This window comes from Cloeon dipterum, chromosome 1 (genome assembly GCF_949628265.1).
Source record: "Cloeon dipterum chromosome 1, ieCloDipt1.1, whole genome shotgun sequence".
Taxonomy (NCBI): Eukaryota; Metazoa; Arthropoda; class Insecta; order Ephemeroptera; family Baetidae; genus Cloeon; species Cloeon dipterum.
In genome coordinates, this window is record NC_088786.1 from 24,411,706 (window position 1) to 24,435,171 (window position 23,466).

Here is a 23,466-nt window from a genome sequence, read left to right on the forward strand (position 1 = left end):
GGGAATCTTGTGTACTTATATACCCTTCATTGGTAGCTATCAACAACAGAAAAAACATGATGGCAATACCAATCGAGATTTTTAGAAATATTTTCACTCACAATGCATTGAAAGCGACAGAATTTGTTGCTGATTAACTTGTTCAAGGAGGTTTTTCTCGTAGGAAGGGTGAGTTGAGTAACAAGGTCTTTAAACCCTTCACTTTTGTCCATCTCGATATTTGCATTCGGTATATTGTCAAGCCTTTTCTGCAGTTGACGAATAAGTGTTTCTGCGGTCGTGATTTTGGTGTTGCTTGATGTTGTACTGTTGATGAGAATTAAATTGGCCGGAACAGCTGTGCTGTCCATTACAAAGAGAAGCATTTTATTTTCCAACTAATATAATTCTTCGGTGTTTTGTAAAATTTCATAGTTATAAGGTTTACTCACATTTCAAATAAAAGGAAGATCTTCATGAAATAATATTATCAACTCTTTTTTGTGTGTTCAATACAGGTAAAAAAAACATCCGGAAAGAAAGGCAAAAAGGGACAAGGATTTGTCCCTTTTTGTGACAAGGATAAATGGCAGGGAAATTCTTAAATTTAGCAAAGTGAAACTACCTCATTTCCAAAGTTAACATGTTTTCAGTTTGATCCTTTTTGAATGTTTGCTACGCTGTGTTACCTTTCTTTTGAGCAAACTTCTGAATGATAAATTTTTGACGATGTCAGGGTACACGTTGGTATTCGATACTTCTGCGTACTTACAATTAGTTAGCATTATAATGTAATAATTTCGAATTAAATAAGGATAAATTGGCAACAAAACATGACTACAGCCTTGAATAATGAGAATTTTTCTAGTTTGTTTATCTTAAATTTAAAGGTATGCAACCATTTTCTTCCATCTGTACATCGCGGTTGCAAACTTTTCACAAGCAAGTCTTTTCACAGAAATGAGGTCTTCGTTTTCAGATTCAGTCAACAAGTTTCTGCCTATCGTAAGCCTTGTGTGGGTCTGATGAGGACCATCGCAATTGATACGTCCTCGCCCACCAAAGACAGACTAACGGCAATAGAAAAATTGCAGCCTGTGCGTCGGAAACGCAAAAACGGTGCTCATTTGGTGCTTCATCATAACGACCGTCAGTCACGACTAGAGAAAAATTAAATTATTCATCATCATCAAGCATATGATGTTGTGTGTAGTATTATAGCGGTGCTACCACCGGCGGGTCAAAGGTCAGCCAGTGTGGAATTGCACTCTGCTGCGGCTGAAAATCCGCGGCAATAGAAAAGTAGGCGAAATCAGCATTATAGGCCTATATACATGCGCCGTGTGTATGCATATATAATTATGCTTGCCTGACGAGCGATACGCCTGGTGGAAAGTACAAAAATGGAAAATGCGGGAGCCCTGACGGAGGTGGAGCCAAAGAATCGTAGGTGGGACGGAGAGTGCTACCGCGAGAACCTTACCAGAATGCGAGAGGGGGGCTGTGGCTTCCTGACGGTAGGTAGGAGAGCGCTGGGGCCTCCTGGTGTTATTCATGGTCCTTGTCTGTCCTCCACCGCATCATCATCTTCGGCTACTACCCTCAGAAGCACCTCTGGCTACCGTGACTGCAGACCTGCTGCTTTTTTAGTCCTCCTGCAACTCTGCGCCAACACCACCAACCGCTAAGGTAATATTTCACACTGCTTTATTGCTTTTCGGCCGAGTCGCGGCCCAGCATTTTCGCTTTCTCGCCCCGCAGTTTTTGAGCCTTTTCCCGGCATTTGTGTTTCTTCAGCTGGCTGACCAGGACGCAGGTGAGTCTCTTTTTCTCGTTCGCGGGCCGGTCTTTCCAGAACAGTCCTCGGCCGTTTCTGTCGGAAACTTTGCCCGGCCTTTTTTAATTAATCGGCGGCCCCTTTTTCTCGGTGTTTACCCGGCCGTTTTCCTGAACCAACAGTCCGATTCGAAACGGCCGTTTCCGCACTTTAAAGAGCCTCGCTCGCTCGCCCTTTTCCCTCGACGATGAGTTTCTGTTTCCAGACAAAATTAATGAACTTGTTTGCTTCTGTATAATATCGGCTCTCAAAGGCTATTTCGCTCGAGCCGAACCGCGCGCTTGTAACCCAATCCGTTTTCATTGATGATCCATCAGTCAAAAGTACATACACGTAATCGAAAAGTATTACAATGGAGAGCCGCCGCTCGGCCACTACTGTGGATCGTTTTACTTGACGAGCTGCAAGGTGTGGCAGAAACATTAATATTTTAACGCGGTAGGTATAGGTTGCGCGAGAGTTATAAGCGCTGCTGCTGCTGCTCGCGTTTTAGTTATTAGAGAACGCGGCGGGTTTGTAAAAAAAGAGAGCAGCACCACGATGATGAGGTGTTTAAGAAAATCAAACGAAATTCAGCCGCCGATGCGCAGGGGGCCCTCTCTTCATTAACTCTCTCGGACTTAATTAAAAACCATGTCATATTAATGGATGTTTAAACACGCGCTGGGCTGAGCCGCAAGTTATTACTCGCCGCGCGGTAACAACCGTGAAATCTCGAACAATTAGTCCCTAATCAGAGCGTCTGCGAGGCATTTGTCTTTCATTTGCAATGTTGCTTTGGAAAATAATTGAATAGCGAGTTGTGAGTTTTCTTTGTAGTCTATAAATTTTGTCCTAATTTAAATTTTAAAATGCTGACAGCTAGAAAGCAAATTATACTGTATTTTCTTACCATTGCAATATTTTTAGTGCTTTTATCAATGACTGTTTTATAAATAAAGTAAAAATAGTTTTTCAATGTTGCTAGAAAAAAATGGATATATTCTTCATTGGAAGATGCCGTCTTTGTTAATTGCTTTCAATTACTGCATATCTTTAAATCTTTGACGAAAAAGGGTGTAAATTAATATTTAAAAAATTGAGCTCCCCATTTGCATCGAAAGAGAAAAATCATTGATTCTTTAACTGGTCGGACCGTACTCCTGTACGTACCTGTAAAAAATTAAATCGATTATATAATCAAGTGCACTTTCAATGCTCCAAGAGGAAATAATGAAGAGCTAAAAACATTCATAAGCTATGGCTTCTTAAAATCTCAAACACGAAATGCAATGGGGCGATAAATTTACAAAGTTGCTTGTTAAATCTGTAAACCACATATCCTTTGATATATTGTGAAATGCACCAAAGACTGAAATGCTTTCCCACGGCAGCAAGAATGGCGAGAATTGTTTCCTGCAGTGACTAACAAAACCGCAGACGTATCGATCGAAATCTGAACCGGCGCAGCATCCCGGATTAATCACGCGCGTGCATGATATCACGGGACGCGGCGCTTGGAGAGAGGTGAATAATCAAACACAACAAAGCGAGCGTTTCCTCATTTGGCGTGGGCGTCACTCAAACTGTGAGAGCGATGTGATTACGGGAGAAAAGAGCCGCTCGTCGTAAAACCCGAAAATAAAAGCATCACTTCTTCTCGTCATATCAGGAAACTTGTAAAACTCGTCGTCGACGAATGGGTGGTCCTTTCTAAATACCAAAAATGTAGCACACACACACAAACCGTCGAGCGCAGGAGAAAAAAGATAAGAAAAGCGCGCAATAAAAGATTAAAAGGCTCAGATTAGGCCGGCGGCCGTTTCGCAACAATTTATTCCGAGCGCGAAAACGGCTCAGCACGCGGCTGCGGCGGCGGCAATATTTTTCTCCTCCATTAGGAAGGACGGCGCTACCGGTTAAAAAGCAGTGGAAGGGACTACCGAACTACACCTGGGGGAATCGCGGCCGCTACTTGTTGCTTTGATATCAAAAAGGCTACTGGTTCTCCGCGCCAGCCAATCCTTTCCTCCCAACCGCAGTAATAGTAATAACGCGCTCGTCACGCAATCATCTCTTTTGTACCAATCACGCTCAACACAGGTAGCACCGTTTTTTTCCTAATCCTCCGCTCGTGCAAGCCATGTGTGCGTATCGCTCATCTAGTAGGCGTAGAGGCGAGCCAGCGCCTTTTTCGGTCCAATTAACTTCATTTCATCGACTTATCTCGATTTATTTATCCTTCTCCGAAGGCGGCGGACTGCCTTCTTGCTCCCGTTTTTATTTGGATCAGGAGCCGTTTGCCCAGCAGCGTTTTCTACATGGAGAAACTCATTTCGGATTTAATATACCTCGCCGCGGACGGGATTAATAACGGCCAGTGGCCCGTGAAAATAATTACAGAGAGCAGTACGCTCGCCGAGTTTCTCCTATTTATCTCACTGGGTATTCGCGTTATGCAACTCGCATCACACGGGTCACGACTTTTCACTGGAAAAAATTTTATTTCAAAACTTCTGCAAAGCTGTAAAAATATTCATGGATTCAACGAACTTTCATTTTAATTTTTATGAATTTCAAGTCTCATTTTTTATCGTAAAGTGCACCTTTCCCCTGACGCTGTTTCATAATCTCATTTCGCACACCGATATAAATCTTTTTGCTTATCACGCTCACTTTTTCGAATTTAAAACAGCAATTAAAATGCCAGCTTTTGAAATTAATACGCGTCGAGAGTTGCTTGGAATTCACGTTATTTTAAACTTTATCGCCGCTTTTAAAATAAATGCATTTATATCAGCTGCCGCGGCGGACAAATTGTTTTGTCTGCGCGCAATATTAATTGCGTGCACTCGGTGAGTAATGTGACGCGCGGCGAGATTTATCTGGACAGAAATATGCATCTCAATCCGCTGGCTAGACGCCGAGCTAGCGTAACGCTCCTTTATTCTCACATCTCGCCGCCGCCGGGGAAATGAAAAACCTCGCGGACGAGAAATATTTTCGCCTGGCCATAACTAATCCGCGCGACCCGAAATTATTCCCGACGAAGAATGCCAAGGACGCGAACGCAGTAGCCTCCGACGAAACTATAAAGCGGCAGCCCTCACTCACTCAACACAGATTATCGCGCATTTCTCACAATTTGTCATTTAGGAGATACGCCAGATTATGACTCGAGATTATTCCGTGCGCGAAATACGTGAGCAGCCGCAGCACGCACGTTGCGCCGCTGCGTGCCGAGGTAGCATGCAGTGCGAGTCGTTTGTGTTCTTTTTTATTTACGCGCGACGGCGCGACAGACCACTGGACGAACGGCAGAATGCTGTGACACATGTAATCCTCTTATGGTAAATATCTTGATGTGTTCATAATGCGGCTGCCGTAAATTGATACTTGACTTGTGGCCCTTGCACGCAAAGCTATTAGCGCCCGGTTCTGCTTTTCATCTGATTGACCAGATCACTCTGGCGCGAGGACAGTAGTTACCTCATGCAATTAATTAAATTTTAAAAATTCTGATCGAACTTTCCAAAATTATTGAAGCTTGCAAGCTAAGTCTTATTAATAACAATTATTTGAGCTGAAACTATGACGTAATTTATAAAAATAGGGTCTTTCTATGACAGGACTAAAATTAACTATGAGGTAGCAATTTCTTCTGTATCAAATTGAGATTTTTAAGTTTGGAAATAATTAAATTTGACATTTTTTCAAAAGGAAAGACAATTTAAAGTAAAACCGGGACAATTGGGGAAATGAATAGTCCTACAGTAAATATAAATAAATAAAAATATAGAAATTAAATTATTACTCTACTTCTCTAACTAGCACATACATGGGATTAGTTGCACGGTGGAAAGTAAAACTTGTTTAACTATAGTATCAAGTTGCTGGCAGCTGTGTTGAATTTAACACAAATTCTAAATTTATTTCTCATGATACAAGTTCTAGATTCCGTCACCAATAAAAGAGTTGAAATTTTTAATTGCAATGAGAATTCCGTTTTTTTATTAATATGAAATTCAATTTTTATCTCAATTTTGGCTCCATATGAGGACTTTTGTACTGTTTTGTGGATCAAATTAATAAGTGGTTTAAATTTAACTTGACCGAAGCAATTTATTGATGTGCTCAAGGTCAGCCAATTTACAAGACGGTGTGAAAGAGCCGCATTGATAATAATTGGTATCACTCAGAAAATCTTTGGATGCCGCATTTCTCGTGGGCTGTCTCGATATGTGAAAAAAGTAACCCTTGCTGGAGGTCCGTATCCCTTTGTTTGAGTGCGCGCACGTATCAATTAAAATGGAGCGCGAGAGGGCATAGTGCACGAGAGAGCCGAAAGTTAACCTCGTTTTCCCGTGAGAGCTGCGGCCGTGAACACACGTGGGTGTGGATCATTACGAGATTTGTTGCCTATTTTGTTATCCCGTAGCTATTATTTCAATAAACTGTTGGTGTACGCTGGGAACGAAGGCAGGTAGGTGGTAGTTAGGTGCCTTACCGTATAGGAAGCATGCCGATCGCCCAAGGCCCCGTTGCCGCCTACAACACGGCCCGCAATAAAACAACGTCCTCTTTTATGCCCGTGTCAGCCCTCCGGCCGAATTTCAACTTAACTGCTTTATTTCCACGGCAGTCCCATTTTTTACGACTGAAGATCTTTTTGTTTGTGATCGCCGAATTTTCCGCGCTCATTATTTGCGCGCGGCGCCTTCCAGGCTTGCTCGCTTCCTGCTGTGAGTCGCCAAATGGAAATGCAATAAAACTGCCCGCGAGTGGCCCGCGACGACCATAACTCACGGCAACGAACGCGGCCCGGCCGATAATTTGGCTCGCACACACGGAAACAGCCGCGTTTTGCGAGATGATTCACGCAGCTGACGAATTTCATTCATCGTGCCGATTTATTGCGATTTCTCGACCTTTTGCAAAAGTGTGCACGTGGACACAAAGCAGATGTCTGTTGCAGCCGCAGAGACGCGAATTGAACTTGATCCCGATCATAATTCTCGAAGTTTATTCAGTTGCTTGCTGATGGCAAAACACGCGGTCTCATAACGCAGGATATATGGAGGATCAAATTTCCCGACACGAAAGTTCCTCACAAAACGATTACGTGCGGCTGCTAGTGGAATTTGAATATGCTGGCGACCGTTTATACAAATGGCCATATTTTCGAGTTGCTCAGCACCGGTGTTGTGCGTCTTGAAACCTGATGCAATAATGATTCATCCCACGATTGGACCCGGGCCGTATATTATCTTATTATTTTATACGCGGAGACCAGTGTCTGCTCACTCGTTCTCTTCTCGCGCGCGCACACAAACACACACACTCACGCATTTTATTAATTCCCGAGATTGGCCACCATCAAAAAGCCGTAAAGCGCATTTGGAAGAAATCGCCGAGCACCAGAAAAATATGATTATCCAGCGGCAGCGGCGGCGCTTGCGGTCACTTTCGGAATTTTACTGCCGCTGCCTGGGAATAAAAAGTAGTTTTATGTTTGACTTCTTCAGCAGCAGGTCTTTGCCTCATCAGTGAGTGCCGGCTCATTTTTGATGACCTAAAATATTATATTGTGACGACGAGATGCGCGCGGCAGCGGCTGAATACATTAGGATAAAATATATTCGCTGAAGTAGCGCTTGGTGACTATTCCTTCCAAGCGACCCCTCACTGCGTCTGGCTACCTCTTCTCCTTTAATTAAATATTCTTTATTATCAACAGAATGGAATTTTATTATTATTTATACTACACTTGTTGCCAGGTTGTATTTTAAATTGAAATAAACGACCGCCGCTGCGAACATTTTAGCTGCCGCTGTTGAAATTTCCAGTCAAGACCAGAGAGAATGAATACGGATACAGAAGTTGTTTTTGGAATAGGCGAGATTTCTCGAAGGAATGATATTCTGCGCACGGTCTAAAGATGGATTGACTGATAAGTAGGATTGCGAAACTAAGCCGGTTAAAAAATGGAATGAGTTGGTTTAAGACTATTTAGATGGCTTTTCATATATTATTCCATCGCTCTCAGGAAGAATGAATTGCTTTAAATTTATTTGTTATCTTATATAACTTTCCATTCTGTGCTTTTATTCAAAATAAAGAGACTTTGGATTGTTTAATAATATCGCAACAGGTGATACACTGAACTAAAAATTTTGCAACTGACAAATTTTTTCACTTTCTTTTCTAAGAAATACTTGGTTTGATTGATACTCATTTGACATTTCCGTGATGGTTCGAAACTCAGAAAAACTAATCTTCCATATTGCTTTTGCTATAAGATTTTAAATAAAATAGCAAACAAACCAACTTTCAAAGAATATTTAAGATTTTTTGCTCAGTACCTGTGGATTAAATTTATTTTGACTCATCAACATAATTTTTGGCAAAGCAAAATATTCGGTAATAAACATCTCACTGATTAACCACTATCTTAAAGCGACGACCCTTCAAATTTATTGCTCTGGCGGCTGCGCTTTAATTGCCAAGGAACGTGTTCGTTTTATCTGAGTTTTCCTCACTCGTGTTTGCCGCAATTTGTTAAAAAAATTCCGATCCCTTGTCGGCGATACAGAACAAAAACGCGGCTCGGCTTTCGTTTGACTCGATTTTCATTAATTAAAAACGGATTTCACGAGGGTCCAAGCAAGCAGGCGCCTCATCAAATTTTACAGCCCGACTCGCACCGAAAAAAAGAGTTTCTCCGAACGCGTAACAAACTTGCAGAGCCACTGCCGCGCTGAAATCAAATATATCACGTTAAACGCAGAAAAAATGACGCGGGGGCTATACGCGTAGGGCCAGGTATATGCCGAGTTAATTGACGCGCCGCGCTTTATACCAGTAGTTGGTTGCTCTCGAGAGGCAAGATACATTTCACATATTTCTTCCCGGCTGGGGTGGCTACTTCATAGAAGCCGTTTCTCTACCTGTGAGAGTGTGTATCCTATGATTACGCCTGGAACCCTCATCAACCGCTATTTAACTTGAACATGTCATCTCGCGAAAATATTTCCCCACCTGTGAACACTACTGATCTTTTTCCCAGGCCGGGGGTGCGCTGTTTGAAGAGAGACGAGATCCTCCTTCTCATCTCGAGAGCGATCCGAAAACTATCATTAACGTTGACGGGCCAATTTTTTTCACTCCCGTCCACGACTATTAATAATAATTGCGAAAATGCAGCAGCAACTCCGGTACCTTGTCGATTTGTTTTTCGCCGGGCTATTCTTTGATTTTAGATTTCCTTTTGGGTGCATATGCTCCTGGTTGTTTGAAAACAAACGAGATGATTGATGGAGGCGTCGGTCAAACCGGAAATCCATCAGAAAGGCAAACATTTGAGAGATATCTCAAGGCCACTTTTGGACACGGAATTAAACGATCCGCCCGAACAATATTTCTTATTCAATTCTAATTCCAAACCAAAATCTCAAATATTGGTTGGCTCACTTTGATTATTTTAATTTTTCTTCTCCGGTGTTTGAATATACATAGATGCACTTTGAATTAAAATTAGTCCAGTACGCATTTAATTGAAATGGCTAGGAGCAGATTGAAGAAAAATACAAATATTCATGGCCAGATTTTTAAAACAAAATATTAAAAACAAACATTTAAAAAAACAACCAATTTCTGTAATGTAATTAATCAACAATGTTCTTTAGTTTTTTAAGTAATTTTTTAAGCTGCAGCATACTTACGAAATCTCCCAGCGTCAGGTATTATTGTATATTTTCTAACGGTTTAGAAAATATTAATAAAAATTGATTTTTCATTTGAACCTGAAATTTACCAAACAATTTTATTCTTACAAGAGAAGTATCATTGAAAGAGAATTGATATGCAGTTACCTGAGCATAATAACATTAAAGATGAGTCACAACTTACTTTTATTATATAAAAAATCTAAAAATATTGCATTATGATATTCCCAAGTATGTACTATTTCCAATTCATAAACTTCAAAAGGGTACACCTTTTCTTCTTTAACACAAACGGCAATTGACAGCAAATTAGCATACATATGGAGCGCAACGACGCTCTCGTAACTGTACAATAAACGAGAAAAACGGTTGTCGATGCGATGAAAGGAGATTTTTCCGTGAAAATGCAACTTTTCTCGCGCCTGCCGAGCTGTCACTCGATTCCACTCGACGCATCTTCTCACGACTGGCTGCATAGGATCACAGCTAATGAATTCGTTTGCATTACAAGGTAAAGAGTTAATCTGCTGTGAAAATAGTTCACCGCGCGCAGTACGTTAATAAATCTGGCGAGAGATGCACGCAGCATACGTATTTATGCGCGGATAATAAGCCGCCGCCGCCGCTCGATGGCACATTTGAAACCTTGAAAGTCGACATTCTTGTGCGCCATGCATGCACGAAGCCTCCTCGTAATTCAAACACCTCATCACCATTTAGCAACACACGGCCTCTTTCTTTCTCCCTTAAACACTCTCCGCGCGGTGTGGGATATACATGTATGTAGACATATTATGCACAATCGTTTGTCCGTGTACTGCATTGCATTGTTGTTAGTTAGGCCGATTATTATGAAGAGAGTTGCTTGATTGCGACCGCAAATTATATCGATCTCGCGAGCGGTATTCGATTTCATTGAGGTAAATTATAATCAATAAAACACGATGCAATGCAAATAGCAATTCAGAACATAAATTATGAATGGTGTGAAGTAACCCCGGCTCGGTTAATACGCTGGTAATTGAATATTCATTTGCTTGTACTATAATGTTTGTGTGTGGGTCGCAAATCGATTTGCGGCAAATTGCAATTTACTCTCGCGGGGGAGGTCATTAAAGCCGACGTTTTTCAAATTGATCGCCCACGTTGCATGTTCTCCGCCGCTTATTACAACAAAAGGCGCTTGTAAATAATTTTTATGCTCGTCATCAATCGAATTTGACACCCTGTTTTGTCGGAGTAGTGTCATTTTTTTATTTCTTTCTCTCGAATTTCGCTCTGCAGAAGTTCCCGGAAGGCGCGTGCAATGCAAATGAGCCATCACTTGTCAAGCGATTTGCAGTGCGCGCGGCAGTCGTGCCTTTTCATCCTCGACGAGTGTCACTTTTTATTCTCCTCTTTCTCTGGTGGCCGATTTCATTTGCATACAGCGGCGGCGCGCGGGTCATTGCCGGCTGAATTATGGTGGCTCGGCTATAAAAGGCCGGTGACGCCGTGCGAAATCAATGCATCTCGGCAATAATGAGAGGCCATTGAGTGTGCTCAGCAGAGAGGAAATAATTTAGCACAATAACAACCGGTCGATCTCGCGCGCAGCGCCGAGAGAGTAGGCCGCGATGACACTATTTATGATTCACTGTTCGCTTTTATTATCATTCTCGCGATTCGCGAAAGGACGAAACAACGCAGTGGGTGCTCGCGCGAAGCTTCTCTTTCTTCTTACGTCGGTTTCCTTTCCAACTGCGATCCTGCCTACAGTGCCGCCCAATCGGCGCGTGACGTGGACTTTTGCCAGACTGCCGTGTTCTCTTTTGCTAACACGCCGAAATCCCTGTCTACCAAAGTCGTGAAAACACGGCTAGCTCTTCCTGTCAGACAGACTTTCAGAACCGATCAAACACACGCTGGAATATATGAGAGTCGTGTTGCACCACACTCTATAAAATCCTTGGCGAAAATACCAAGGTTGAGGAGTAGCGCGCTTCTTGCGCTCCTGCAATTAATTCTCAAGTAGCAAATTACTCGCAAGATTGCACACTGACGTCACCCACATCCTCATTGTTCACCGCCGATGAACAATACATTGCAAATTATTTTGTACCAAGATGAGAAATAATATCCATTATTTTTTAAATTGTTGGTCTAACAAGCTTGATTATAAATTACTCAAGCAAAATTATATTTTCCATTGAAGATTTTTTAAATTCTCTACATCTATTATGGAATAGTCTGTGGTTGATACGAGCCATTATATTATTTTCATTCTGACAGTTACTTCAGCTTTTTAGAAATTTTAAATCAAAAGAATTTTATTCTATTTAGTATCAAATTTTGGTACGAATGGGATAAAAAGCATGAAAATAAACCTAAATTCACATCTAATTTGAAAATGGTATAAAGATTAAATTCTGCACATTTTTCTGAATTTAAATGAATATGTCAAAATTAGGCGTTTTTGCCCTGACCTCCAGCCCCTATAATTATGCAACTAATTTAGGAGCGAATAGTGCCACCCAACTCAAAATTCCCTACAAAAGCCCCATAGAAATTACAATTTCGGAAGAATGGGATAGATGAGATAGGTACAATTAAAGGTTGCAAAATCACTGATGATCCGCTCTTGTAACAGGCAAGAAAAAAAAATTTGAGCGATTTTTAATTCCAAACTTGTGATCTTGAATATATACGACGCCGTGTGACAACAAACATAATAACTAACGTGCGAATTGTCTGTTTCAGGTTGTGCAATTTGCGTGTGCCGTGGTACAATGAACTCCTGTAGCGAGAGAACATTACAGTGACACGAAGAGCGCGCGCGGCAAGAGAGTTGACTGGGTTCTTTCGACTCGCGAGTTCCAGATCCAGCAGTCCTCGTGGCGGCCCTAAAAAGCACCAGTGCTCGCCTACTGCCAAATTCAAAATTGCACACGTCCGGTCGTCTCGTCGATCTGATCCCATTCGTTTCCTTCCTGGCGCCCAAGAGCAACCCCAATCGTCCCGATGTTTGCGATTATGCCAATAGAGGCTGAGGATCGGAACTCAAACCGATCCGAATTTCGACGCAAGATGAGGGCCAAGTGCGAGTTCGTCTGCAAGTACTGCCAGCGTCGCTTCACCAAACCCTACAACCTGATGATCCACGAGCGGAGTCACAAGGATGACGTCACGTTCACCTGCGAGACCTGCGGAAAGTCCTTCAAGAGGCAGGATTACCTTAAGCAACACAGGTAAGTTTTTGCAGACTCGTGCGTTGTTTGTTTCGTTTATTTTTTTTCTCGTTTTTTCCGTTTGATTGCGAATTGGATGACTTTGGTTTCAATTTTCTGTAAATATATTGATCGTTCTCCTGTTGTTTCTAAAACTTTTCTTGTTTAATCCTTTTAACCAAAATTTATTCTCTCATTAGGGTTGAGGAACGCATGAAAATTATTTTTCCTCTTAATTTTTCTCACCAATCAGGCCGACGAATTTTCGTTGTATTTTTTTTCTCTTTCATTCCAATTGAGGACCCGCAGTTTCTCAACCTCTAATGATTATTCCAACTCATTCGGACACCTGCAGCGAACAAATTTATTCCAAAGTGTACCGCATGCACCCTGTTGAATTTGCAACACAGAGTGTGGAGACCTCAGAACTGAAGAAGAGAAAAGCAAACGTTCTTTTACGAGAACTGAAAGACAGACAAAAATTAATTTGCTCCGATCACAGTATGACTAACAGTGTCGCGGCGTGTGATCGTGTGTTTTAGATGTGGGATGATGCGGTGAGCTGCAGGGCAAGCGCCGGCTATAAGCTCGTAGCATAGCTCCCAACACTCACTAACACGTAAGGTCGCGGTTTCTCTATATCTATTTGTTCCTCTTGTGACGAGTCCAAGGCGCCAATTTGGCCGACCAAACAACTGCAGCCAAGCTGATAATGGAAAAATGATCTGCGCACAATTGGCTCAGCTTTCGGACCCTGATCGAAATTTCCAAAGTTATGTTGTCATTCTTCCATGGTGGACTTGAGGCAGATTTTCCTCTCTTTTCGGATTTGTGCATGATTTCGAAATTACACATCGGCAGCAGTAGCGCAGAAGCAGAGCTGGAATCTTCGGCGCGCACTGATTGAAATCAGAGCTGCTGCAGCTGCTGCTGCTGCTGCCGATTGCAAAAATTTCCTACCGAGGATAACCCATCTGAACTGACGCATGCATACTTAATAAGCACACTCGCAATCCTGGTGCCCGGCGCGCGGCCATCGAGAGCTGATCTGATGTGACTGTTTCTGCTCGCAGGTCTGGCCATTACCCCAACAACCCCTGCTACAACGGATACGACCGCTACGTATACTGATCCAGAGCCAATCACTCTCTGTACCCCACGCACACTGCGCTCTCATGAAATATGTATGCTGCATTATTAATTAGGTGCCGCCTCGCTGGCTGCCCTGAAAATACGGCCGCTAGCTCTCTTTCATTTTCGTGTCCGGCGAGCGAGACCACCTTTTCAACCATCAACGCGCATCGCACAGAATAAGCTGCTTCTCAAGATGCAATAAACACCCCGTATAACCGTATTTACTTCCATACACATTATATACAAGTAATATTTTAAATATATATTTATAGCTGATTAGTCATCCCTCTCGCTTTAATTACCCTGTAATCGCAAAAATGAGATTTTTATGTCTTCGAAAAGAAGAGGAATTTTTTGCGATTCTTCTTTGCTGCTGAAGAATGTGACGAAAAAGTTTGTTCCTTGAGGTCAGTGTTGGAGATTTTTGAACTACATCGTGAGCGATCGGCGCGTTTTAGACTTTTGTTTTTTATAAATAAATAAATAAATACGATATGTAATATTGATTGAAGATGTACCCTTCTCAATGTCTTTTCCGCCCAATTTTATAGTGTTTAACACCCCTCTTAGTCTATTTGCTATATGTTTTTAATTGAAATGCATTGCACACTGTAAATATCCAGTCTTCTCACTTAATTTAAATGTGACATCTCCCTAAAACGCACGTCCGCGGAGATGACGAAAATTGTTATTTGCTTTTCCTCTGCCAGAGTTTATTAACCCCGCTACCTGTCGACACTATAGATTATTTAATTCCTGTTAATGTGTAGAGATTTTAGCTGATAGTCAGTGATTAATAAAATTAAACGTCTGCTTCAATCCGCTTCAAAAGGCACGCGATGATTTTCCACTTTGTGTAACTTATACATGAAAGATAAATAAAAAGCTTTATATGTATTCACCAACCTAAAAATGGAGAGAAGCTGCTTCTCGGCGCGTTTTATTTCTCCGAGAACCCCCTCAGATCGCAGCCAATTTGGCGCGGTATGAAAGACACATGCCATGACCTACCACCAAAGGAATATTTAACCCCTGGCCGCTTGATTGAGTGGATCCTTATTGGAAAAAAGAGGCAAGTCACCTTTCATTCCTCTCCTGACGTCACTGATATTGGAATTTATATTTTTTCTCAGTCTGCCCGGATGATTTATCAATCTCTCTCTCTCACTCTGGGCAGAGGCATTCCTCTCTTTTTTCTCTCGCCTAGAAATATTATTATTACTACTATCGGCTGCGATTGAATGGTGCGAGGGGGACCATTTAATTTGTGGAGAGATACAAGTGTCAAAGGCGAGAGAGCGAGAGAGAGAGAGAGACTCTTACAAGGGTCACCCGGGTTATGTTAGACAACGCCCTTTTGTGGCTCGCCAGGAAAGACTGCGCGCGAGTAAAGACACAAGGCAGAAAATTATTATATTGTGAGTGCGCGGCCAAGTTTTTACAACGAGTTTTTACGTGATATACGACCACACTGGGCCAATACTTACACGGCAGGCAGAGATCTGCTCCGCGAAAAAACAAGCGACTTTTGATGTCGGCGGGCCCTCTCTTTTCCACTATCCTGACGCGGACTCATCCACCAGCAACGCGACGAGAGAGAGAGAGAGAGAGAGAGAGAGAAACTCTGCCAATTTTCGCCCTGCCAGGTGCGCCTGCGATGGTAAGTGCTGCTCCAGCGGATGCTGGACACGTGCGCCTGAAGAGGGAATAAAACGACGCCTTTTATGGGCCATTCATAAAAACGGCCGATCACTGGATAATGCTCCTTAATGTAAATTTTCACGAAAAGGCTCAGGTTGTGTTAGCGTGCGCCCCCGAAAACAATAAATAAGAGCTGGTCGTGGGTCCTTTTACGGCGTTTTATTCATTTACACACGCCACACACCCACCAACAAGCACGCAGCCACTCTTTTAAATAATTAGAATAAAGTATTACTTTCAAAGCTTACTATTTTGCGCACTCACGCAGTTCACGTGGCTAACTAACGCAGTCAGGAAAGAGAAGTTTTTTAGTTTTTACTGAGCATATTTGTATTAAAATGTTGCGTTATAAATCTATCGAAATATTGTGTTTTTAAGTGTAAAATAGCTCGAAATTTTTTTATGAACAATGTGTGTACAAGCTCCAAATATACTGAAGGAAAAATAAACAAAATTCGTAATTGAATGAAAACTGAGAATAATTACAAAAGGAATTAACAAAGGTTGGGCCATCATGTGTGTGAATTTCTTTATTTTTTTCTGTTTCGGAACTTAAGGTTCAAGTTTGTTTATTTGTTTAAATTTGAGTTGAATTAAAACTCGTCTTTCATATTCACTGAAACGTATTAAAAATTAGAAAAAAACTATCTTGCAACGTATAACTCTAAAATTTGAATCAAGATCGTCGGTAGACATGGAGCTATCACTTTGAGTGAATATACAACTAAATGATCTAGTTTTCAAACTCTTCTTTCAGGAACTCCGTAAAATTTTGCCTTTTTAAAATTCAGGTAATATATAAGGGCATTCAAATAGAGCTTAAAATGATATTGGACCACCACCACAAAGAACGAAATGGAAAAGTAGCTGTTTAATTTCGAAAGCAAGGATTATATGAACATAAAAATTAACAGTTTTTGCATTTTGGAGAACACTAATTTATTAGAAAATAGACTTGACATAATTAGCATTATTTTTTTGAATTGGAGATAAACAAATCAATATCATCTCCATTAAATTAATTTCAACATGATTTCGCACGAACTCATTGAATTTATTACGAAAATACTGTCTAATATCTAATATATCAGTTACTCTTTTGGTTGTAAAATGGAACAGTGTGTTCCTCACTAATTTTTCCGTGTCACAAGCTAAAGATATTATCTGACGCAAAAGGAGGGCGCTTATTCAGTGGAATGCACGAGACCGCAAATTTTTATGCAGCGGCAGGTTTTGCCGCGCGGTGACAAACACGCGTTTCTCGAGAAAGGAAGAGGCGAGGCCGCTCTTGCTCTGCTCTCCAAGTATTATTGAACACACAAACTGATTGTGTGGTCTTTTCTCTCTTGCGCGCGAGCAGCCTGAAAGGGGCCGACAATGAGATGCAAACACACACAACTCCGCACATCGCAGAAGAGCTGTTTGTCTCTGATTCACGCCGACGATTCATTTCTGCGCTGCTGACTTAAATTTTCGCCCGCTTGTGTTTGCCGTGTGACCGCGAGTGCTAAACACATTATTCAGGATAAATGGTAAGAACAACAGCGCGACACCACGCAATTCTAGGAGCTCACACTTCGACGCAGTCCAGCAAAACGTCACACTCGTGATATCAATTTAATTCCGCTCTTCAAAATTCAGCATGATTATTATTTTGCTGTGAAATACCAATTCGAATCAGCGACTAAAAGGTTTTTGCGCTACAATGTCACGTTTAATGAGATAAGGTGCTGTGCCGACTCAATTTATTTCACATTTTATTTTAACCTTTACGTGTCGAGGACCATGAAAGGACCTGTCATTGATAAACTGTATATTAAATAACATTTTCCATTCCAATTTGCAACAAGGTGGAGGTCCCCATCTGGCCGTCAGTCTGATGTAAAATCACATCCCTCCCATCAAGCGGCGAACGAGAAATTTCCGAGCACGCACAGCACAGCACACACTGTGCAGAGAACAGCGGAGTCGTCCGATCAGATAACGGCGACTTAAACGCACGATTACAGGTGAAATAATAAATATTGACATGGGATAATCTAGGACACGATCGATAAGTATCAACCTAGTCGCTCTCTAATGAAATATTATATAAAACAAAATTCTCAAGGGGCCGTGAGAAAGGCGCGAGCATGGGATCCGAATTAAAAACCAATTAAGGGTGAACGAGGATAGCTTATTAGTTCTTTGTCACGTTTTACGGTATGCCATCTATTAATACAAAATTAAAACAATAACTACATAATTTATATTGGAAATATATTAAACCAGGCTTCATCCTTGTTGCAAAATTGTCGTTGTATAAGAAGTGTTTGGACTTTTTATGTCGGAATTTTTTGTGATTTTTGTGACATTATATTGTATTGATTTTTATTTATTTACTTATGATTAGGACGTACTGGATGACGTTGAAACTATAGTCAAAAATTAAAACTACAATTTTTCAACGAGCACGAACCCTGGTTTAATTTATTTCCAAAATTAACACTATCTCAAGTGGTCACGTATTTGAAAAATTAAAAACTACAAATTTAGTTTTAAGCATAAAAAGTATTTTAAAATTTCTTTTTTTAAAAAAAAGTAAATATTTTAAAATTTTAAATAAATTTACGTGCTTAAATTATTTGTTAAAAGTTATTAAGTTTTTATGTTCTAAACTTATAAAGTTGTATAATTTTATAAATTTTTATTTGAATTAATTTAGAAATTTTAATAAATTAAATCTACAGGCAAATTAATTAATCTGTGCTGATATATATTTATAATTAGAAATTGGTCTCAGCGACATTAACATACTTTGTAATATTATGATAAATTTCCTGTTGGTGTACGTTGTACACAACAGGCGTGTAATAAGTACTGTATCGACCTATATTTTACATTTCTTGAACCACCCAATTAGTACAGAAACTATTAAGTTTTGACTATGATATAATTTGCCCGAGGAAATAGCCATAGTAAAAACAATAAGAAATTTTTAAAATGAATTGTTTCAAGAGTAATGAAACATCAATGGAAGAAGGCTGGAATGAATAAAACTTCGTATTGTAAATATTCAATTGTTAGCCCGATCAGCTTTTTTTGCTAGACTCTAATCATAAATTTAAAATATAAACATTTGAATTTGAATAGCTGATGTTAAGTGCCTAAAGAATTTTTCAAATTACTTAGCCATAGTCACCCAATTTAATCAGTACAAATAAAATCCGGTATTGCGATGATTGCTTTTACAATTTAAAATTAACATTCAGAAAATATAAATAAGAAACCAATGAGTGGCTTCCAGTCCACAAGACCTAAATACAAAAAAACCCTTACGGTTAAGTAGGAACTGTTTGAGCTACCGTGTCGACAACGTTCACTCAGCCCATACATCATGAGCAGGTAAAAATATCGTTTTGGCGTAGATTAGGCAGCCGATATCGGCGTGGCAGTTCCCACCAGGCTGAACGTCAGGCCGGATTTGATCACTCGCGCTCTCGTGACTCGGCCGACATGACATCGATCCAGCCAGCAGTCACCCTCGCGCTCGGCTCGATCGCTCGCTCGATTTTTGTTTCATGTATATACGCGCACGTCCAATTTTTTAATTAATAAATAATTCTCGCCCGGCCGCCTCATCATTCATTTTTACATCTATATATAAACGTCGCCGATTTTTTAATTCTCGCGCGCGGCGCACACTTGGGCGCTGCTGCAGATTATCGATGGATGGAAAGAGTGCAGGCCAACAATCAATCATCGATTATGCCCCCCTTCGCGAGGAGCAAATTGATTCCCGCAGCCTCCCACTGGTACCTACACACTCGAAAGAGATAGAGAGAAAAAGCAGCTCGCGGCCACGACGACTTCTTTTTTCCGCGAGGGGCGGCTGCCTCTCATTATTATTCATGTGCACCGGGGGTGGCGATTGCGATAACCCACAGACATTCCTGGGCGTCGATTATTTTTCATTTTCACCTGCAGGGCCGAGCTGTTCTTTGTCGATTTTTCCATCTAATTGTTGTGACTGCTGCTGCCGCCAACACCACCGTGCTGTTGTAGCATTTTCGCTCGTTATCTGCCTTTCCGTCGTCTTCGGTAAAATATTCTCCATCGCCGATCCTGGGCGCGATCCGTCTTCCAACTCTCGATCGTGACGGGGCGGAATTTTCGGGTCGATTTCACTGCTGGGTGGAGTGCATTTTGGCGCATTCTTCGCAAGGAGTGGAATTTCTTGTTCCAGATGTGTTCTCGAGTGTGATCGATGCTATACGAAAGATTATGTAAAAACGACGATTGCCTTGCTACTTGCTGCCGACACACGGCGCGAATGATTGATGTAATCAAATAAAATCCTTGTACATTTAATGATTGTCTCCTTTTTGATTAAATATCATCAGCACAGGAACCTAATATCAGAGAGGAATGATGATTACCAAATGAAATAATACCATTACTTTTATGCCATTACTAAAATTAGATTTTTGAGGGTGAAGGTAGAGCCAAATTACCTTTTCGTTTGGCGATTACTTGTGAATTTTATTTCGTTGCGAGCATATTTTCTGTCATAAAACATACACTGTTGAATAAATCTTGACGAGGGCAAATCTGGAATCAGCCACCAAAAACACTTTTTTACAGATAAATTGTTAGCGCTTTGTATTAGAAAAATGGCTACATTTTGCTATTGCGTGTAGATTTCCTTTATATGCAGAAGACGTTCGACAAATGAAACTTTTTTAATGTCAAAACATATCATTCGTTAAAGGGGATAATAATTTTTAATAATATTGAAACTTGGAATGGCCTTAAGCTTTTGCACATTATAAAAGCAAGTTCAACCTTTAATGAAAATTTTTGCTTCTATTGCGACATTACGAGGTTCATCGAGTTATGAACATGCCATACGAATGTCTCATACCTTCTTGAGAAAAATTTTCCCTGGAGGTTGGTTGCATTCTTGAGAGATTAATGTTAACAAGACTTCATCCTCGTTGATTTCAGAGTTATTAAATTGAATTAAGTCCGTTTGAACGAATGCAGTTCACTCTATTTCATGATAAAAATATACTAATCAATATTTTATACAAACAACAAAATATAACAAAAACAAAATATACAAAATAAATATTACAATGCACCTATTTATTCAGTATACCAAAGTCAGCTCCTCAAGACTAAAGAAACAGAAAAAATATGCTTCGTTACTCTCAAATAGTGTATGCATGCATGGGACTGCTTTGTTCCAATTTTTCATTTTCAGCCTGTAAAAGGTTTTTCCACACCCCACTCAGGACTAATAATAGCATTCTCCATCCTTGTAAATGAATTTTTTGTTAATTTTTGTGAATGCGTGTAAATTATGATTGCTTCTGCTGTGTCTTTCTTTTTTATATGACTGACTGAATGTTTGGTAAAAAGTGCTTGTGCGCAAGATTTGGCTCTCTGTTTCAGAAATTTGTTTTTTTAATTAAAATGAAAAGTTGAATTCTAAATTGCAAATAATCCCAAAGTTAACAAGCAAAGTGATTGCTGAAATTACTTTCTGTCTAAATACGTCACATGCAAGCCTTTTTGTGTTGCACAAACAACAGTTGCATTGTTGTCGAAAGAGCACATGGTCTGGATGTCAAGCGCGCTGTGCGCCGCTAATGCATCTGAAATCTAAACGAGTCTGTCGTAATTGTCTGGTATCATTAAATCGATCTGCTTTTGAATGCTAACAAGCTTCTGTTGGAAAAACGGACCGCCCGCAGCGCAAATTGGAGCTTTCCTTTATCCGCAACCGGCAGCAACGACTTATGCAACCCTCGACGCGGGCCGACGCGGGCCACGGCGCGGACAAAGGCGGGCAGTCGGTTGGTTATTGGCAGCAGCTAGCTGCTCTTTTGCTCGCGAGAATGACACCCATTAGAGGGCGACAGCGACACACATAGAGATAATCTTTTGGTACTTTGGCGTTCAACTGCATCAGAATATCAAACAGAGAAGGCGCGAGCGAAGTGGGGATGCGAGTCGGCATCTGTTGGCGGCGAGGCAAGGGGGATTAGCCGGCAAAGTACAAAGCCTCGCGCCTTGTCGCGCACTTTTTTATTTTTTTACTTTTCCACTTTTTACCAGCTGTCTAGTGTGGAGAGCACACAGGGATTTTGTTGCACCACACCTCAGCAAACACATAAAGAGAGCTTGTTGAGGTAAATATCATAAGAACACACACACTCGCACGGCGTTTATATTTTATTAAGCAGCGGCCGGCGCGAGTGAGTTCCTTGCCTCTTGCTTTTTATTATTTGTAGCACTTTTTAATGATGTATATTCTGTTACATTTATATGGCCCACCACGCAGGCTAGAGAGTATCGCCGCCTATAAAAATAGAGGCCATCATGCACACACAAAGCACTCTTTAATTCCCTACTCCGTGCGCAGTGTGTTATGCTACATTAAAATTCTGCACCTCTGCCGTGATTATAGGCATAGGCGCGCTCGGTCGTACACGCGGCCAGCCGCTCGGCCGGCGTGTCTTATTCAAATATTTAAATTATCCTACAGCACCACGCGGCCCGAGATGAGAGCCCTTCGCACTTTTGTTAGCACCTCATCCCATATCTGTGTTATTACCTTTCGGACCTCCAGCTCGACCGCATTCTTCAAACGCCTTGGGCCGCTCGGATTTTTCTAAAATTCCTGCCAGGTGTGACAGTTTAATTAACGTGGCGAGAGGAATGGGCAAATTGAGACGTTTAATTTATACTGCAAAGATTTATATTTCTATTAGCACGAAGGAAAACATTGGGAAAAGAGCATGAAATTGTAACAAAAAAGATAATATAGGATAAAGAGTACATATAGCAGTGACACAAAAAATTATCAGAGCGAGTTTATATGCACTCAAATAAACAAACGACTTGCTTTTTCACGATCTTCCAGTAGAGAGACAAATTTATAATCTTTGTTTATATTATAAAACTGCAAACGAAACCTGAAACAACTGGTTCAAAGACGGCGCAATATTGTGAAATAATTGGGTGGGAATAAGGAGGAGACTCGATATTTATTGCGACAATAAATTTGCTTTTTTGTTTTGATTACTTCTCCCCCTCGTTTATGATTTATGCAGCTATAAAATCACAGATGAAACGTCGAAACGAAATGTTGGATTAAAGATTTATTCATTAATTCGTATATTGCAAGATTTTCTTAAAGTAAGGAAACCGATCGAAACCCACCCACAGTTAATCGAGAGCGTGCGTGCTCAATAAATTGTAAAATGCCTCGATTATTTTATTAAGCTGACTTCTACATGCATTTTACTGAGGCCAGGTGGCTAAAATGGGAAAAGCGTTTCAAAAACTTTTAATTTGGCTGTTTTAAATTGATGTTTCGACTTATTCCAAAATCGCACCTTTCGGATTAATGGAATAAGAATTATTTTGAATTGAATTGAATCATGCACTTGAAAGCAGCTGCTTTGGCCTCTTCAGGCCTCATCAGTAGTACTTTTTACCTGCCAAGCAAAATCCAAACTTCAAAGAGCTAACTACAGAGGATTCTTAATCAGCTGTTGAATATGATTGACTGACTCATCTCCATAAGCCAAAGAAAAAAGAGTGATGAAATCGTGTTAAACCACCTTGCGACAAATATTCCCTAAATACAAAAATACGCCAGCCAAAAATATATTCTTTTATTTAAAGCCATTTCACTACAAGTGAAATTATTAGAAATATTTTGAAGGTGATGAGCATGAACTATAGATTGTTGCTTTGACTGTCAGTTGCTGAACCACTGCTGCTAGTAGAAAAAAAATATTTCAACAGAACATCTTATGTATATTTTGTGAAACTGTGAATATTCTTAAGCTAAAGAAAATTCGTAATACAAAAAATTACAAAAAGTGGCTTCTATTATACACACTGATTTTCA

General features: G+C 40.6%; 1 protein-coding gene across 3 annotated transcripts; it reads left to right on the forward strand.

Annotated features, from left to right (window-relative positions):
* Nucleotides 1-1,499: 1,499 nt before the first annotated feature.
* On the forward strand, nucleotides 1,500-14,772 carry drm (drumstick). Of its 3 annotated transcripts, XR_010575544.1 has the most exons (4): nucleotides 1,500-1,668; nucleotides 12,259-12,746; nucleotides 13,268-13,344; nucleotides 13,799-14,772. XR_010575544.1 is itself a non-coding variant. In XM_065495223.1 (3 exons), the coding sequence occupies exons 2-3, from the start codon at nucleotides 12,520-12,522 to the stop codon at nucleotides 13,854-13,856; spliced, it is 285 nt and encodes a 94-aa protein (XP_065351295.1). In that variant the 5' UTR covers nucleotides 1,500-1,668; nucleotides 12,259-12,519; the 3' UTR covers nucleotides 13,857-14,772. The 3 variants fall into 3 exon arrangements, 2 of the variants coding, with proteins under 2 accessions (XP_065351295.1, XP_065351305.1); XM_065495223.1 differs by lacking the exon at nucleotides 13,268-13,344; XM_065495233.1 differs by lacking the exons at nucleotides 1,500-1,668; nucleotides 13,268-13,344 and adding an exon at nucleotides 1,669-1,795.
* Nucleotides 14,773-23,466: the final 8,694 nt, after the last annotated feature.

Excerpts from the sequence above, each read along its gene's own strand:
- drm (XM_065495223.1), top strand. The coding sequence starts at position 12,520 with ATGTTTGCGATTATGCCAATAGAGGCTGAGGATCGGAACTCAAACCGA. Across the intron at positions 12,747-13,798 it reads GATTACCTTAAGCAACACAG|GTCTGGCCATTACCCCAACA; the intron begins GTAAGTTTTTGC and ends TTCTGCTCGCAG.